The sequence below is a fragment of the Lissotriton vulgaris genome, chromosome 7 (genome assembly GCF_964263255.1).
Source record: "Lissotriton vulgaris chromosome 7, aLisVul1.2, whole genome shotgun sequence".
NCBI lineage: Eukaryota > Metazoa > Chordata > Amphibia > Caudata > Salamandridae > Lissotriton > Lissotriton vulgaris.
In genome coordinates, this window is record NC_141695.1 from 1,693,947,722 (window position 1) to 1,693,966,220 (window position 18,499).

General features: G+C 46.8%; 1 protein-coding gene and 1 long non-coding RNA gene across 2 annotated transcripts in view; one reads left to right on the plus strand and one right to left on the minus strand.

Moving 5' to 3' along the window:
- The window catches only part of LOC147706335 (uncharacterized), a 150,291-nt gene that overhangs the window by 58,180 nt on the left and 73,612 nt on the right, over nt 1-18,499 (plus strand). The window lies entirely within an intron of this gene.
- The window catches only part of LOC147706336 (baculoviral IAP repeat-containing protein 7-like), a 59,382-nt gene continuing 53,930 nt past the window's right edge, over nt 13,048-18,499 (minus strand). Inside the window, exons 7-9 of the mRNA XM_086929067.1 lie at nt 16,399-16,611; nt 13,829-14,036; nt 13,048-13,219 (exon numbers count right to left, since the gene is read on the minus strand). Coding sequence (XP_086785193.1) covers nt 13,837-14,036; nt 16,399-16,611 — 413 coding nt within the window. The 3' untranslated portion in view covers nt 13,048-13,219; nt 13,829-13,836. The remainder of the gene's footprint in view (nt 13,220-13,828; nt 14,037-16,398; nt 16,612-18,499) is intronic.

Below are 18,499 nucleotides of genomic sequence, written 5' to 3' on the forward strand. Positions count from 1 at the left end.
TCCCTGGTCCCCCCTCTTTTGCCCCCCTTCTCTTGGGCCCCCTCCCTCCCCCTCTGTAAAAACCCTTGGCATTAAACTCAATGACCAACTCACTTTGCATTCCCAGGTGAGCTCGTGGTTTCCTCCTCTTTTTTGTCTCTCCGCACTATTCTCAGGGTCTCCCGGTTCTTTTCCTTCACGGCCCTAAAACTTATCACACTGGTTATGGTTGTCTCTCGATAGGATTATGCCAATGCCCTCTACCACGGCATGCCTGCTTACAACGTACGACGACTGCAGCTGGTTCAGAACCAAGCTGCTCGCTTGGTTTTCAACCTCTCCAAATCCCACCATGTTACTCCCCTTTTGAAATCCCTACACTGGCTCCCCATCCATGAACGCTCCCAATTTAAGGTAGGCTGCCTCGTCTTTCAGGCCCAGCTAGGCTCAGCTCCTGCGTTTATCTCGTCAGAGATCAAACTTTCCGCCCCCACCAGGGATCTCCGCTCCTCCTCCCAACATCTGCTGACCATTCCCCGATTTTGCCGAAAAAAATGGGGAGGTTCCAAATTTTCCACCCTTGCCCCCATTTTCTGGAACTCCCTCCCAGCCCACCTCAGATGTTCTACCCAATATTTACTTTTTAGAAAGGCCTTAAAAACCTTTTTATTCACCAAAGCCTTCCCCCAATAAACAATCATTAGTCCCTCCTCTGTCATTCTTGTCTCTGAGGACTTGGTCTAGCATAGCGCCATGGAACCGTTTCGGTGAACGCGCGCTTTATAAGTAATTTAAAACTCAAACGGTGGGGTCAGTATAGAGAAGCTTTGGTGGCCTGATAAAGGGCGAACCCAGACCCATGCCAAGCATAGTACCACATAACAATTCCCAGTCGAACCACACCCTCCTCATATCAAAGATAACTAGTGCCTGTGGTGGCAGCTGCTCCTGGTGATGTCCCCAGGAACAATTGCCGGAAGCTAGGCATAGAGCTATGCATAGGAATGAAGCCCGTCTGGTCAGGATGAACTAGAAAATGCATGTGAAATGAACAAGTTGCCAATATTGTACTCAAGATCTTGTAATCTACATGGATGGGTGTAGTAAGAATCAAGAAGAGGGTGCTTATACTTTGGGAGTGACAATGACAGCCTCTCGCTGTGAGGGAGTAAGGTTGCCTCAATGCTGGGAAATCATTGAAAAGCACAATTAGTCTAAGAACATGGTCCAATGCAAAGGCTGCGTAAAGTTCTATTGGAAGCCCATCTAGGCCAGGCACCTTACACCGCGCCATTCCCTAAATCGCTCCCTGTATCTCCTGCTCTGCGATCTGCACCCAGTTGATCAGCCACTGCAAACTTGAGGAACAATAGAGATGGATATGCAATATAGGTCAATATTTCTCCCTCATTACTTGCCACCTAAGCGGTACTGTTAAATAAAATACCGCACCAACATCTTTATCTCCTGTGTGAAAAAATAGTGCCCCAAGAAACCACAGAGCTAGAGTATGGTGTGACCGCCCAGACATCCAGCAAGCCATGGCAGCATCTTATTATGAATTAGCCCTAGTTTCAGGTCTTAAAGTAGTGAAGGATTTCCACTAGCTCAAACAGCCTCTTGCTGTTCCAACGAGTGCCCCTCCCCTCCCATCCAAAATATCTTCCTACCCACTCAAAAGACCATCTAACGCCTCCTACTGTTGAATATCCAAGGGCAGCTGAGTGCAAACCCCCACTCGAAATACAATACCACTAAATCATGAACTTCATAGCCTCCCGTATCATCCCTACAGACTGAGCTTAACCAGCATTATCAGTCCAGTACTGCCACCAAGAGAGGTGCTCCCCCCCATCAAGACTCAAAGCTGGATCACCCAAAAGTGCTGGATCTAAGCACCATTTGGGGACACCAGACCTAGATGAGAATAACCAAAGCTTGCTATGCATGGGGGAACGTTATCAGAATGAATTCTCTAAATACTGTAGGCCCACCACCCTGCCGCAAAGCGTCCTACATGTAAAGAGCCTGTCAAGCTGAACATCAAGATCAAGCAGACTAGAGGGGTAGGAGTACACACAAACCTCTGTGTCGAACCTGCCAACTATATCAAATACCACTGTCCAGATTACAAGTGGACTGCCAACGGGCACACCACGCAAGGGCGGGAGGGACTATCAACTCAAATCCAACACAGTTAAAGTCCCCCCCCCCCCCCACCAGTATCCAACAGGGCTCCATAAGTTATAGCAAGGGCACCAAGCTGATAAAGAACAATGACCGATCCAGGTTTGGTGCATAAATATTTAAGAGAGCTCCATCTCTGCTATTCAGACATAGTCCCACAGGGTCTATACCCATACTATGCAAGCAGAAAGGGACCCCAGGCCTGATCCAAATAAGAGCACCCCGTGAAAACACAGAAGCGGCAGAGATAGCCTAGACCGTGCCCCTGAAGGGTGCATCTCTCCGTCTCCATAAGGCGGGCCTCCCGGAGGAACGCAAAATGCCCTTCCCGTTATTTCAATTAGGACAGCATATTAACTCTTGGGTAAGGGGAGAAACGAGGCCCTGTACATTCAACGAAAGCAACTTAATTTGTGTAACCATGGCTAGTGGGATAGGAAAAACCCAGGGATCGGTCCAGCAACTGAACCTCAGAGCCAGGAGGGGAACATTGTACCAAACGTCACCACAGTCTCATATGTCCCACCCCTGACAAACAAGCAAGTACACAACTAAACAATACCCAAACAGTGATCCAGTTCCCTGAAATGTAGAAGGCAGGCCACCACAGGACGCCGCGAGATCCCATGGCAAGGTTCCCATGCATAGAATTTTGTACCCCCCACCTCAGGGGTGGGGGTGGGGCTCAGCCTCCTGGAGCAAGGACTGGAGAAAATCCAACAGAGTGCACATCAGCATATTCGGATAGCCCCACAACATGGACGGTATAACTACTGGCATTCTAAAATATTCAGCCAGGTGCCGAATCTGTACCTCAAGACCCAAGATGTGATGATCCAGGTCAGGTCTGTACTTTGACCTCCAGGACAGTGAGCCTTTGAGATCTTCTGTGAGTTCGCATGAAGACCCGGCCATATGAAAGAATCAATTTGGCCCTCCAACTGTTCCTTCAAAGCACCTGTGGCAGCTAGACATGTTACACCCAGACCATTAATCTAGTTTTCGGTTCCCTTAATTAACTCACCCAAACTCTGGAACAGCCTGCCTGTAGGTAATCTGCTTTTTTGCCTTTTGTTGGATCCTATATTTTGTTGGCCTCCATTAGTAAAAATGCCTATGCTCCACTTGAAGCAGTGGTGTCCCCAAATGGTACATTTAGCCCTCATAGCTCCATAGTATATGGTGCTGAAAGTGCACCCAGGAACTGGAAGTTAAATGCCACTAGTGGAATACAGAACTTCTATTGCAATCCACTATAGGCTCAACAGGACTGCAGACCTACCCGATGTAGCCAGATTACTGCAGCGTAAACCCTGCATTACTAGTCAAAATGATCCTTTTACAGGAGAAAATCTTACTTTACATTTTTTTTAAATCACCCCTTTGTAGGCCTGTTAGCCGACAACGTAGGATGTAAGGTTTTTAGAAGTGGACTAAGTTGAAAATGGGTACCATGAACTGAAATGGACATGCACCCAAAAACCCAATTTCACTGTGGCAGGCCCATCTATCCTATGTTAAACAGTGCAAATTAAAATATTTAACACATGAAACACATGGGGCACACTGAAAATTGAGAACAGAATGCAAAGACATTTGTTGTTGATCCCTCGTCTAGTTGCTGAAGGACCCTGCTATAGTCGTGCCAAGCTTAATTCTTTGGATTGGTTGCGTTTACAGTGCTCTCTTCAAACACGAATTTCAGTTGTGAGCACATTAAGATTATCATGGTATTCTCCCCAATCACACTGCCAACCCTAGAGCCAGAGAAAAGCTCATGACATCCAAGACTGTCACCATATCAGATTTACCCCTACATTGCAGTAATTCAAACAGTAACTACTGCAAAGTAAGCATGTCCGGCCTGGGAAGCCTTACTTGGTCAAAGGGAGACTACGAGTGTCTTTAGGTATGCTTGCCCAAAAGCTGGTCAATCCTACATAACAGACCTCACCCAGCCTTCCTCCAACACTTTCTCCACCTGCTGACAAGGAGTCCTGAAGGAATGAACATCCTCCCTCTTGTACCCTGAACAAATTGAACTCCAAGGGTCAGCTGGATGACCTAATGGCACTTGGACTGGAGCCTGCCGTCAGCTAGCGACACCCTACGAGTCTTGGCACCTCCCTGGAAGGCTTTATAAGCATACTCCTGTAGTTGGCATCAAGAGTACAAGTCAGAAGGTAAAATCTTGGACTAAGACAAACCTAGTTGTGTATCTGCCTGGGGAGCCATCATAGTCCGCCACAAACTGCACCTACGTCCTAGTCCCATGCAACCATTAAATGTCAGTGGCCCTTTTTAGGTCTCGCCTACGTACCATTCATGAGTCCACAATGGGTCCTCCCACTAGTCCGTATAGAGGAAATGATTAAATCAGCTGTCTGCAGCGTGCAATGTAGTGCCATAATAGAGAGCTTGCAATATAGATGTATGATGCTGCTGGCAGAAAGACCTCTTTCAAATCTGTTTTGTAACAGAATGTTAGCGCCTCACTGCAGCCTCTTGTTTTGTATTTTAAAACAGTACCTTCCACATAGCAGCGTTGTGTGTACCGGTTTCCCAGCCACCCACTGAGTAACTGCAAAGATTTGACATTTGATATGGATGTGGGCCATATTTTAGATCCAATAAAGAAATAAACACTTCGGCTGCAAATAGCTTCTGTAGTAGGGGATCTCTGTGTATAGTCATAATCTATTGAATAGTCCTGCCCATCTGCGTGGACCCCGGAGAAATCAAAAATAATCTCCTATGTCGTCAAAAAATAGACCTGCACAGACACGAGATAATTTAAAGACAGATAATGCAGCCTATATCCACAGGCTACACTGTCCAGTACTTCAACTAGAAATTCCACCAAAAACCCACAAACAGCACAGCCTGTCCAGTGTTCTCCACAGAGAAAATCCTTCCCCTACCAGCAAAAGCCTCTGGAATGAGATAAAGTAGTGGACAGACAATCCCAATAGGCTGCCATTATGTGGCTCAAAACAGGATACTGTACCTTTAAGAGAACCTTCCAGAACTCTCAGTATCCCAGAATGCACAGCAGGTCCCTTTTACTTTCAGTTATTTTTTCCGTCTCCTGCAAGCAGGACCCTGGAGCATTGAGCTCTCCCTTTCTAGGGTTTCTTTACAGATTTTTTTCACTTTGTGTTTGAGTGCATTCATTTGAAGTACTTTGGTGCTTTCTTCCTTGTGTGTGTCTTTCAGCACTCTTATTTGTCACAATGCCTGCTTTGTTTGACAAATGCCCAGAGTGTTCGAGGAAGAAGGCCAAGTCGGACCCAAACGAGGAGTGTATCATCTGCATTCCCTCTTCTCATGTCCCGGAGGAGTGTGACATTTGCCAGTCCTTCTCCAGCAGGACCCTGAGAGACAGGATGAAGATCAGGCTCCAAGGCCTGGAAGATAGAAGGCTGAAGGCACAAGGTGGGTCTGGGCATACTTCATCTGCCCATGCTGAGGCCTCTGGAGGGCTCTCCAGGGGCAGGAAAACCAGCAAACGTCCATGTTCTCCGCCGGCGTCGATAGCACCGACAACGGCGTCGAGAGGGATGACAGCAGTCTGTTCCCCGTCTCCCCAGGGATCTGGGTCGAGGAGACATCGACGTTCGCGTAGAGGGACCCGACTAGATCGCCGTCGAGATCGCCGTTGACGATATCTTCATCGTCAGCGAGTCATAGACGTCGAGAGGCGGCCCGGCGTCGGCACTCGCCGTCGAGGAGACACCGCCGTTCGCAGTCGGCGAAGAGGTCGGCATCGAGGGGGTCCTTGACGTCGAGCAGGACATCGAAGTCTCGCAGGCGTTTGCCGTCGAGGAGGCGTTTGCCGTCGACACAAAGGCGTTCGTCGTCGATACGAGGGCGTACGATGTCGAGAGAACGACGGTCACCGCCGAGGCGGCGTTCTTAGATGCCAAAGAAGCGCAGAAGGAGTTCTGGCAGCAGGAGTTCCTCTGGGTCCACTGGGACGCGCCGGCGACGTGCGCCGATAGGCTCTACCTCACCATCGCCTCCGCCTAAGAAAAGGGAGTCACAGGGCTCTGTGTACTCAGAGGTATATACACCTAAGCAGAGGACACCCTCCCCTCCTCCTCCGTTGCCCAAGGATCCTCCGCCCACTCCACCTCCCCCTCCTCATTTTCATCCTCTGCTTCTTCCTTCTGGACCGCCTGTGGTTCCGCCGGGGACGGCTTCACTACCACGGTATCAGACGCCCCCTAAGGGGACTCCTCAGCCAAGGCGGCCGGTCAGGCCGCAGTCGCCTGCTTCGGTGAGACCTGTGGAGCTTCCGAAGTCACCTGCTCCCATGAGGCCTGTGGAGCGTCCGAAGCCAAGGAGATCGCGTTCTCGCTCCGCCCGAAAGGGTAGATCGCGTAGTAGTCACCAGTCGTCGACAAGATCAAGACAACGCCACAGGAGGTGCAGATCCAGATCCCACACAAACTCTTCTGAGACCAGGGAATACTCGTCGACTTTGTCGGAATCCCCAGGGACGAGGATGTCGCCTGTAGACAACATAGTCTCATTCCAAGATGTTCTGCTGAGGGGTGCGGCTAAGTTGGTCATCACGGTGACTAAGCCCTCGACGTCCATGATTTGAGACGCTACATAAAAAGCACCTGTCTCGACCATTGCTGCCTCTAATACCAGGATTGGTGGAGCCCGCCGAGGAGTTCATTCCAGCGGCGACGAAGGCGGCCCCCTCCAGGCTCCTCAAGAAGTACAGGGCTCCGGATTCTGACCCGGCCTTTTTAGGATGGATCCGACACCGGACTCTGTCATAGTGACGGCGGCTAGGAAGCAGCATGCCACCACCCCGTTGTCTACAGTTCCTCCTGATAAGGAGAGCCGCTGGATAGACTCGGCTGGCAGGAAGGTCTGTGGGACAATGTCTACCACAATGAAGGCGGCCAGTGCCGCAGCTTTGCTAGGGCGATACGATCAAGCCCAATGGGAGTCCCTCCAGCAATCCGCTGAGCTCCTTCCTCGAGAGAAGAAAGAAGACTTTCAGGAGATCCTGAATGAGGGGATGTTGGTGTCGAACCAACTCATCAGTGCGGCTGCTGAGGTGTCCCTTCTGGCGGCGCATAGGTACTGCCATGGTGTCAACCAACGGCACCACGCCTGGCTTAGACTTAAGTTTCTCAAGCCAGAGGCTCAACAGCCGGTGGCCAACCTCCCTTTCTCGGGGGAAACCCTGTTTGGCAAACATGCGGACGACGAGATGGGCCGCATGAAAGCGGAGGCCGAGACCCTGACGGCTGTTGGATTGGAGAACCCCAAGGAGAAGAAGACCTACCGCCCGTTCCAGAGATGGTTCGGGCGCAGGGCAGAGGGTGAGGACAGGCTTCGGGACAGCAGCAGCAGTTCCGGAGGCCCTTCCAGAAGCACCAGAAGGGCAGAGGCGGCCAGCAGTCCGCAGCAGCAAACAAAGGGCTGGCCGGGTCTAGGCCCGAGCGGTTACTTCCCCTGCATCAGTTACCCACTCCGGTGGGGGAAAAGCGTTCAATTTTTTCTGGCAGAGTGGAGAAAAATTACTCAGGACAAGTGGGTGCTGAATATTGTTTGCAATGGATACAGTCTTCGGTTCACCAGCCCGCCTCCAGCAACTCCACCGGTCAGCTCGCAGTTTCAACTGCGCGAGCTCCAGGCGGAGGCAGATACCCTGTTAAGGAAAAGGGCGATAGAAGACGTACCTCTGTCTCAAAGGGGGAAGAGGTCTGTACTCACGGTTCTTTCTGGTTTGCAAGAAGGACAACAATGAGTTCAGGCCCATTCTGGATTTGCGACAAGCAAATAAGTGGATTCGCAGAGAGAAATTTTGCATGCTGTCGTTGCATCAGATTTATCCTCAACTGCAACAGGGAGACTGGCTATGTGCTATAGACCTACAGGATACTTACTTCCATTTGCCCATTGCACACAAACCCAGGAAGTTCCTGCGATTCCAAGTTGGCGCCAATCATCAGTACACAGTACTGCCATTCAGGCTGAAGTCTGTGCCCAGAACATTCTCAAAGTGCATGGCAGTGGTAGCTGCACACCTGAGGAAGAACAAGGTGTTAGTCTACCCGTAGCTGGACGGTTGGTTGATCAAGGCCTCCTCATTCTCGGAAGCTCAAGCGCACTTCCAGAAGGCGTGCGTTCTCTTGAACAAGCTTGGGTTGCACATCAACATGTCCAAGTCTGTCACGACTCCGGTCCAGTGCATACAGTACTTGGGAGCCTCCATCAATACGCTGTCAGCAAGAGTGTCTCCTTCGGAGGAGACATGATTATCACTCCTTTGGAAGGCTCAGGCTCTTATGACCGCTCCATCTACAACAGTGAGGACGGTGTCTTCTCTACTGGGGTCGATGGCCTCTTGTATCTTCCTCACGCCACATGCACGGCTGCATATGAGGCCATTGCAGGAGTGCTTGGAGGATCAGTCGATCAGAGGAAAGGGTCTTGGGACGACAAGATACGACTGTCTCGGCATGCTCTTCATTCTCTGAAGTGGTAGTGTTCAGCGGAGAATCTCCTCAGAGGGGTTCCCTTCCACAAGGACATTCCCACGCAGACTATTGTGACGGATGAGTCTCTCCACGGCTGCGGGGCACACTCCAGAGACTTACAGATACAAGGAACGTGGTCCCCCGACGGAGTCCACGTATCACATCAATTTCCTGGAACTCAGAGCGGTTCACTTGGCGCTGAAGGACTTTCATCCGCCCTTCCAGACCATCTCTCTTCTTGTACAGACTGACAATGCGACCACAATTTATTACCTCAACAAGCAGGGGGGCTCGAGATCACGCACTCAGTCTCAGGAGGCGCAGGCGATCTGGCGCTGGCCTCTGGCCAGAGGACGACGATAACCGCTACCCATCTACCAGGTGTGCAGAATGTTCAGGCGGACGCACTGAGCAGACTGATTCAGGAAAACCACGAATGGGTCATAAACTACGAAGTACTAGGAGAAGTCTTCGCAAGGTGGGGGACTCCAGACGTAGATCTGTTCACCACCGCCGAAAACAGCAAATGCCGAGACTTCGCCTCCAGGTACTACCAGCAGGGGACGCTGGGGAATGCGCTACGGATCAACTGGTTGAACAGCTTTCTGTACACTTTTCCACCCATTCGCCTGATTCCGGCGGTGCTCAAGCTGGCCCACTCCAGGGCGCGGATGATCCGGATCGCCCCGGAATGGCCCAGGCAGTGGTGGTTCATTACCGGTCTCTCCTTCCTCACATACAGCTGCCGTGCCGGCCGGACCTTTTCACGAAGTTCGGGGAGCAGATTGTGCACCCCAACCGCTCGTCTGAGTTTGGCGGCATGGCTCTTGAGATAGTGCAATATGGCCATTTGAATCTACCAGAAGATTGGATGGACATACTGAAGGAGGCTAAGCGACCTTCCACTAGGACTTCCTATGCTTACAAGTGGAAGAGATTCTGCATATGGTGCAAGTCCAGGAACTATGATCCAACGACATACAAGGAAGATGTCAACCTTCTGTATCTTCTACATTTGGCGCAGTCTGACCTTAATTTCCAGTCCATTAAGGTTCATCTCGCTGCGCTGACTGCCTACAGGAAATGCCCTTCACAGACTTCCTTCTTTCAGATCCCTGAGATCAAGGATTTTTTGGAAGGCTTGAAGAAAGTGTTCCCTCCTGTCCGGCTTCCTTCGCCTTCATGGGAATTGAATGTGGTGCTGTCCAGATTGATGAAGGAGCCTTTTGAACCTATTCATAAGGCTTCGTTGCAGCACCTGTCCTGGAAGGCGGCGTTCCTCGTGGCCATCACATCGGCCTGCAGGGTGAGTGAAATTCAGGCGTTATGTTGCCAAGAAGCTTATACGGTAGTCCATGCTGCTAAGGTGGTTATGCGTAGTCACCCTAAATTTCTTCCAAAGGTTATCTCGGATTTCCATATTAACCAGACCATAACTTTGCCTACGTTTTTTCAGAATCCTTCATCTCCAGCAGAAAGGTCTCTGCATTCCCTGGATGTTAGGAGGGTGTTGACATTTTTTCTGGATAAAACCAAAGATATTCGTAGGTCAGACCAATTGTTTATCAGTTATGGATCAGTCGGGACCTGTCTTGCTACCTCAAAGCAGTCCATCTCTAGGTGGATTGTGTCCTGTATACAATTGTGTTACCAGAAGGCTAATAAGACCTTAGGGGGTAAACCTAAGGCTCATTCCACCAGGGGCAAAGCTGCCATGACTGCTTTGCTGCGTAATGTTCCAATTGCAGAAATCTGCAAGGCGGCCACTTGGAAGTCGGTCCATACCTTTGCTAAGCATTACTGTCTGGACACTGATGCCAGGATAGACGCTCAGGTTGGGCAGGCTTCGCTGCAAAATCTGTTCGCACAGTAGTGGTTTTATTTCTCTTCTCTCCACTGCCACTTTGGTGTGGGGATGGGCTTGCCATTCTATTCACTAGATTATGACTATACTCAGAGATCCCCTACTACAGAAGGAGTAGTTTGTCCTGTAACTCCAGTTCTGTAGTAGGGGTATCTGTTATAGTCATAAGCGCCCGCCCTCCTCCCCGGTGAAGAAAGCTATTCATGTAAGGAATGCTACAGGTCTGGCGTGTTACGCCTTCAAAAAGAACTGAAAGGAAAAGGGACCTGCTGTGCATTCTGAGATACTGAGAGAGTTCTGGAAGGTTCTCCTAAAGGCACAGTATCCTTTTTTGAGCCACATAATGGCAGCCTATGGGGCTTGTCTGTCCACTACTTTCTCCATCATTCCAGAGGCTTTTGCTGGTAGGGGAAGGTTTTTCTCTGTGGAGAACACTGGACAGGCTGTGCTGTTTGTGGGTTTTTGGTGGAATTTCTAGTTGAAGTATTGGACAGTGTAGCCTGTGGATATAGGCTGCATTATCTGTCTTTAAATGCTCTCGTGTCTGTGCAGGTCTGCATTTTTTGACGACATAAGAGATTATTTTTGTTTGCTCCTGGGTGCACACACACGGGCGGGACTATTCACTAGATTATGACTATAACAGAGATACCCCTACTACAGTACTGGAGTTACAGGACGGAAACTACTCCCTTTTCTATTCCAAAGTGGTGCAGCCTCTGGACGGAGAGAAGAAAAAAAAAATTCCAAATACAATTATATAAAAAAAAAAAAAAAAAAAAGGAAGGGAGAGTGGTCCAAAGTGGCCAGATTGGTTTTGTTCCCAACCACACACATTGGTGCCACTTTACAGAGTTTTCCAGTGAAGTGCTCCTTTAGTTTTCTCTTTGTTTGAACAACATTGTTTTCCCCAGGTGGGGAAGTGCACCATTCCTGGAGGTAATGAAATACCTGGTTGATGCATAGCGGGGAAAACTTTTAATGTGATCCTTATCAGCTTTTTTTCTTATTTTAGTTTATAAAATGTGTGCTGTGGCTCTGTGTTTAGGGATGTGGTGTTTTAAACCTTACTGCTTTAGTTTTGTAAGGATATAAGCAATGGACATTGAAATGGGTCCCTTCCGGGCCCTATAGTCTTGTCCTTAACTTTTCAGTCAAAAACACTCATTGATTTCGGAGTAAAGTGTAAAAGCGTTAAGGTAGCCATTTTGTCCTGCTTACATTTCACATGCTTTACTTTTACTATTAGTACTAAACATTTAAGGTCCCAAAAGCGAGACCTCTTGCCTATGCCAACGCTGGTTTTACTTGAATATCGCCAGCTCTATTTTGAGGAGTCATTTAGTTTAGACATTTTTACTTGTCAGTTAGGTTTGGGATTATTACTTTGTGTTCTGATCGTATCCATTTTGATGCTGCATAAAAACACATTGCCACCATGTGATGCCCGACTGCTCTGTGCCATGGCTACCAGGGGATTGAGCTCAGGTTCAATTAGTGGCTTAGGGCTCACTCAGAAGCTGTGACTATTCAGAGGGTGGGTGGTCACTCCACCCAAATAATCCAATTTCCTGCAACGTCCATTTCAGTTATCTGTAATCCCCTTTATCTAGCTAAAGTCATAAATGTTTCAAACAGTTGAAAAACTTCTTTCCTTCCGAAACCCCATCAGCACAATATTGTGCCAAAACTGTGCTACACGTTTATTTTCCAGTCGTCAAGATTTAGCCATTTCTAGACATGGCAGTAAATGGTTTACTTTAATAAGCTGAAAATTTGCCCTGATGAATTAAACTAAAGTTGGCAAAATATTTATGGTTACATGTTGATTTTTGCATACTAGAAGTAATTACTGAAAGCTAGAATTTCTGCATGGTTGTACACATTGTATGATTCTCCTAGGAACAAGTAGGAGTTACTTTAGGCCTTCCCCTGTATGTGGTAGTGGATAGTTTTATCTAGGGGCAAGGCCAATTTTAATCAGTCAGCATAGTCTGTTGTACACTGAAGGCCATCAAGAGAATGTGGCCTAATGGCTAGAAGCTGGGGAAGCGGGTTGGAGTCTCGGCTGGGACTCTAAGCGATTTGACCAGAGTCAAAGTATGCAATCTCCCCATGCCTAAAACAATGGTGATGCCAGTTTCCAACAAAACTGGTGCTCATGGAAATTATTACGATACCTTCGGGTCGAGTTTGCGCTATATACACCTCCCCCAAAAAAACAAAGCTGTGCTAGAACAGTGAGATGATACGCAGACAGGGTGCCATTGGGAGGGAGAACACCTAAAAAATTAACTGACTAGTACAATTCGAGCAGGATATAATTGAAAACAATCAAATACAAGGACTAATACTCATCCCGCTTTGGTCAGGCGGAGGGTTAGTTTTCTGTGCTCACATTCACAAGCTAACAGTAGGACCAAGCACTGAACAGACAATTATCAGGGAGATATGAGCAGAACATAATACAGGTCTCATTTTATACAGGATGTTATATAAAAAAGCAAGGGAAACTCATAACAGTATTTTTTATTCAACACTTAAATAAATTAATTATATATTACATTACCATAGATTAGATATATTATAACAGTAAAGTTTTAAAACGAATTCACATATAAAACAAGGACTTTGTGTATTTTTGGCTAGGAGACTAGCCGGGAGCTTCAAATAGCGTGCCAACCTGCAAGACAAGAGGATAACATATTCAGTAGGAGCACTCACTTGCCCACCCAAAACCGCAGGCAGACGCCATGAAAGCACAATCTTGGCCAGCTGGCCATTCTACATCCTAACACTTGTAGAAAGCGTTCTCCCAGCAGAAAAAACTATAAATACTACCATAGCCGGCTTTAGGGCAGCGCAACCGGTGCAGCCGCACTGGGGGCTAACCTGGAAGGGGAGCGGGCTGTGTGTGTTTAGCAATACCTTACAAGGAAATCTGCATCGAATACTTTTAAAATCGAGAGTCCTGATTTCAGGTAGTAACAAAAAAAGTCAAGATAACTTGTGATTAATGTTCCCACTAGAAAGTCAGTTTTGTGTAGAGGCAGTTTTTGACTCGCCATAAAGTAGCGCAGAGGGATCATATTCCTGCGGCAAAGATCAGATTTGTATTCAATATAAATGAAATAGGTGCACTGGGTGTCGGCGCTAAAGCCGGCCCTGAATGCCACTACAGAGCTGTGTAACCTTGGTCACATTGATCGCAAACATGTTCAGAGCAATGAAATCAAGGTACATTACACAGATGTTTGACCAAACTTTGAAACTTGTCAGACATAAAACTTACCTACGAGTCTAGGACATGAAAGTGCGGACAGTGTCCTTGATGCTGGCTCTGAAGACTGGGCACTGGTTTAATCCAGGGGCACACCTCGTACACACTACAAGATGCCCACCGGGAACAAAGACGATGGAAACCTCGCTGTCTCCGCATATCTTGCACACACGCTCTTCCTTTAGCTGACACAACTTCTCCTGTATGGTTGCCGGGGTTCCTAAAATATTGAGCAAAAACTGTTCAATTCAAACCCCAAATTCCCTTGGCCTTTCCTCAACCCATCACTAAACAATTACGCCAAAATAAAGGGGTGGTGTTGGAACATCCAGTTTATAAACCAAAAAGATAACACACAAATCACAACAACCTTAACACTATACAAAACCGACTGTAATAGCCCCACTACCTCTGGGCGAGATAATGGGACAGAAGAAATATATGATCAGTGCATAGAAATTGCAAGAGAAATGCCCTTGTTTAGCAAATAGGAACCTATTTAAGGGACCTGGTTGTGATCAGAAGAACTAGGTTTATCAAGAAGATAAAGACGCATCAGTGGTTGGCAGGGTGGAACCTCATTAAAGAGAAGACCTCTGCCATCATGGTAATGATGCAGAGATGGACAATACAACAGAGCCATGTAGCATAGAGGGTATTTACTATGCATCATTTCAACAGGTATGAAAATGGCTGGGCAACATCTTGTGCAAGTTACAAGAACATTGGCTTGAATTTACTATGCTACTGCCATTAGGCCCACCCCTCCATTGCAGTTCACAGTTGACCATAGTTTCAATTGTGCCTCATTCATGTAGTACTTGTGCTGAAATCAAGAGAAGACCACGGGTTCTTTGGTAGTCGGGTGCTCATGAACCAGACTTCAAGGCTTTTAGAAACCTTTGCAAGGCCATCAAGAATCAAACCCCACACCTGATCCCAGGACCAAACCTATTTCTCTTACAGACTGGGATCGAAAACCTGGGACCTTGATTGACAATTTAAAGAACATATAATCCTTGGAGCCACTCTTCAGAATTTAATACACTTCATCATTTTGTAACCTATCCAGAAGTGTACTAAAATATTGCACTCCAACTCTGTACGACATCGCCAAGCTGGAAGTCAGTGTCCACTTGGACTCACTTCCTAAAGATTTTATACGGAGCATATCGTCCCCTCCTATGATGTACTTATTTGTGCAATCCACCCCACCTTAATAGATGCAATATTAAAAAGGATTTGGTCTGCCACAGGTAATAAACACTAAAGGGAAGAGTAAAAACCCACAAGTTGGGGTGTCTGGTCCACAAAGCTTTAAGACAGGATAGGGTTCGGAACAGTAGCAGAAGCATGGGTAGTATTAAATTCGATGAGGGAAAGTGACAAGCGAATCGATAGGAAAGTTGTAGTCTATAAAACAGGCCTGACTTTTTTTTCAGTTTTATATAGCTCTAACTCGACCCGAAGTTATTGGAGCGATTACATGAGCACCAGTTACATTACACAAGGACCCATTCATTTTTGTTAGGCACAGGCAGATTAAGTGATTTCTCAGAAACACAGGATGTTGAGCCAACACAGACTCAAAACCAGTGTTCCCAGTTCCAAAGCCGGCAGCTCTGTCGGTTATGCCACACCTGCTGACTTGCATGATGAATAAATGCAGCCTGAAACCCCATTATCTGGTTACTACAGCCACCCTTTCACCATTGTTACATGCAGCCTCCAATTTGGCAGAAGCACCTCCTGTGCCAAGGTTGCGATAGACCGGCTCTGGTGAAAGGACAAAAAGGAGGAGGCCTTGAATCTGCCATGTTTTAAATACAGCCTCAAAATCACCACCCTGTTACCACACATCGCCCACTCCATGCACTACACCAAACAGACTCATCACGAATACTTCACCTGCATGCTCAGATAGTGGCTTTGCTAAAAGGACTGCAATCAGAATCAAGTAAAGTAAATCAGTGCTGCCCATCGTGGAGGTCAAGACTACTGATCTTTTAGACTTTAAACCCTATTCTAAGCAAAAAGAAGCATACACAGATAAGCAATATGATTTAGTCGGGTGTGCAGAGTACATGGGGCAGGTTTGAATACTGTCAAACATAAACCTCTAACAGGGAGGATTTTTTATTTTTAAGCTCATTTGCAGATCTGGTTCAAGACTGAAAATAACTGGGCCTGAGACCCTCCAAGCACACCTACCCCACCAGTCGACCATGTAGGATGCATAAGTTCAAATACCGAATCTTTAGCCCAAACCAGTTTTCTGCTAGTTCATTAGCATAAGAAATACTACAGCACAAAAATACACACTTGCTCTTGAACGTGTTTTGCCTAAGGATAATTTTAGAGTGACCCTGAAATAAGGAACTGTAGCTTTGCTAGCCAGTGCAACTGCACAACTCCTAATCAACGACCTATAAATATACACCTTTTAGAAAAGTTACACCAAAGCAGATTATGACCCAGTATATGTATTGAGAAAGTAACACTTCTTTAAACCCATGCAAACTTTTGAAGGTGGAAAGCAAGATAAGATTACAAGCAGGAGATTGAGGGGAGGACAATTTTACCTTCAATAGACACATCGTCCATGTCAAAGGAGAGGAACTCTCCGTCGCAGATAAGAGACAGGAAGGAATCCCCGGAATCCACATCCTTAATAAAGGTACCTTGGAGAATCTGTTGCGTGGCCTGCACCTGTCGCGAAGCAAGATATTCATCCAACCATGGCATATGGACAAAAGCAGCAAAAGCAGAAGGCTGGAGAAGTGTACTGCTGAGCCCTAGAGAGGATCCAAACAAGAGGTAGTTCATTCACATTTGTAATTGTAATATGTATCAAGATTCCTTCAAGGAGGCATAGATGCTTGTAGTGAAATCCTACTGAAGATACAAATCGTGATAGCCTGGAAGGAAAACAAATTGGCAAATCCCAAGACTGAAAGAATGCTTTCATAACAGCCAGTCTCTAAAGATCCCGCTGCTCTTAGGATTAGCCAGAAGAGTGACATTAGTGCCATTAACTTGCTCAATTAAAACTGGTCTGGACCCTCATTCTCAACTTAAAGCCTCAAGGGGCAAGCAATACCATGCAATGGTGGAGCCTATTTCGGCACAGGGTGGGGGTAAATGGAGGGGTTGTCACAGGGGTTAATGATCGAGCCATTTAAAAAGATAGTCAATGGAAAGTGAAAGTCCATTTGATGAATCCACTTACCTCCGTTTCCACCACCAGCAGAATTTCTAGGGCATACCACATGCATAAAATGGTCTCAACAGGAGCATTTATGCAGCGAGTCAAATTGGCATACCACCCAGGGGAGTAGGAGACACTAAAATTCTGGGGGGGGGGGGGGGGGGGGGGGGGGGATATTACAGGGACAACCTTGTGAACTTTCCAGTGACCCTATACAAATCACAACCCATTAAAACGAATACAAGTCGCATTGAAGTGAAATATTGAGAAAAGCAGGCATGTAGTCAGTTTGCATGTATGCTTTGTTGTTATTCATGGACATAGTAATCAGTTCAAATGTTAAGAAAACATATATGAATCTTGCATCTTCATGCACCAAGCAAACAAAGGTCGCTGACTTCGGGTGAGGACGTCGTGTTTGCAAGTGCATTATGGTTTGAAAAGTACCTAATCTTATTTACAAGGTGAAGAAAAGGCATTCTGTATACCTTTTGTTTTCCATGTAAATACAATCTCATCACACACCACTTTGCGTTGAAAAAGCATTCTATAGGTTTTGCTGTGTGTGTTCACACAGAACACTCATAGAACAATACATATGTCTAGTCTTATCAAAAATCATAAATCTGGTCAGGTTTGTGAATGCTGCACTATCCTCCAATTGGTGTAGCAAAGCACAACAAGGATAATTTTTTTTCACTTCTCCTCATTTTTTCCTCTTTCAATATATGCTACAATGCATAGCATATATTGAAGGAGAAAAATACCTCTACTGATTGTTTTCTGCAGGAAGGGACACTGCAGAAAACAATCTCTGCATGACACGAACATCCTTGCACCATGGTGCAAGGGTCCCTGTGTCACCACATGGCTGCAGTTTAAGCAGCTGTGCAGAGGGAAGCACAGACTTTTTTTATTTATAACATTTTTATTGAGCGTTTCAGATAATACATCATACATTTCTCAGGACTGTACTGTGCAGAAACATGCCCAATTCGAACAGGAAACATAACACATTGCCAATATATTTAGCGAGTGGACGATGTTACAATTCACAACCCCCCCTAGTTGTTAGACATATCAATGCGTGCTCAGACAGCAAATAGATCACCTGAAACAAAAAAGACATAAGAAAAAGACTTCGTCCGAGTGTAATAACCCCCCTCACCCCTCAGACTACTCAACAACCACTATCTTGCATGGAGTCTGCTTCACTGGAGGCCAGTAGATATTCTCTTAGAAGGGCCCATATATCCTTTGGTCTGGAAGAAACAGGCAACTCCTCCGCATACAATAGTGTAAATAGTGTTATCCTTTTTGCCAAAAGGAGGGCAACTCACAAACCTACCCGCCACCCCTTTTATATGAGGGACATATCCTAATAAACACACTAATGGTGTGCACTGTAAATCCAGCCCTATCATAGCACCCAGGAGCTCCAGGACCTTCTCCCAGTATCCGAGTACATTCTCGCA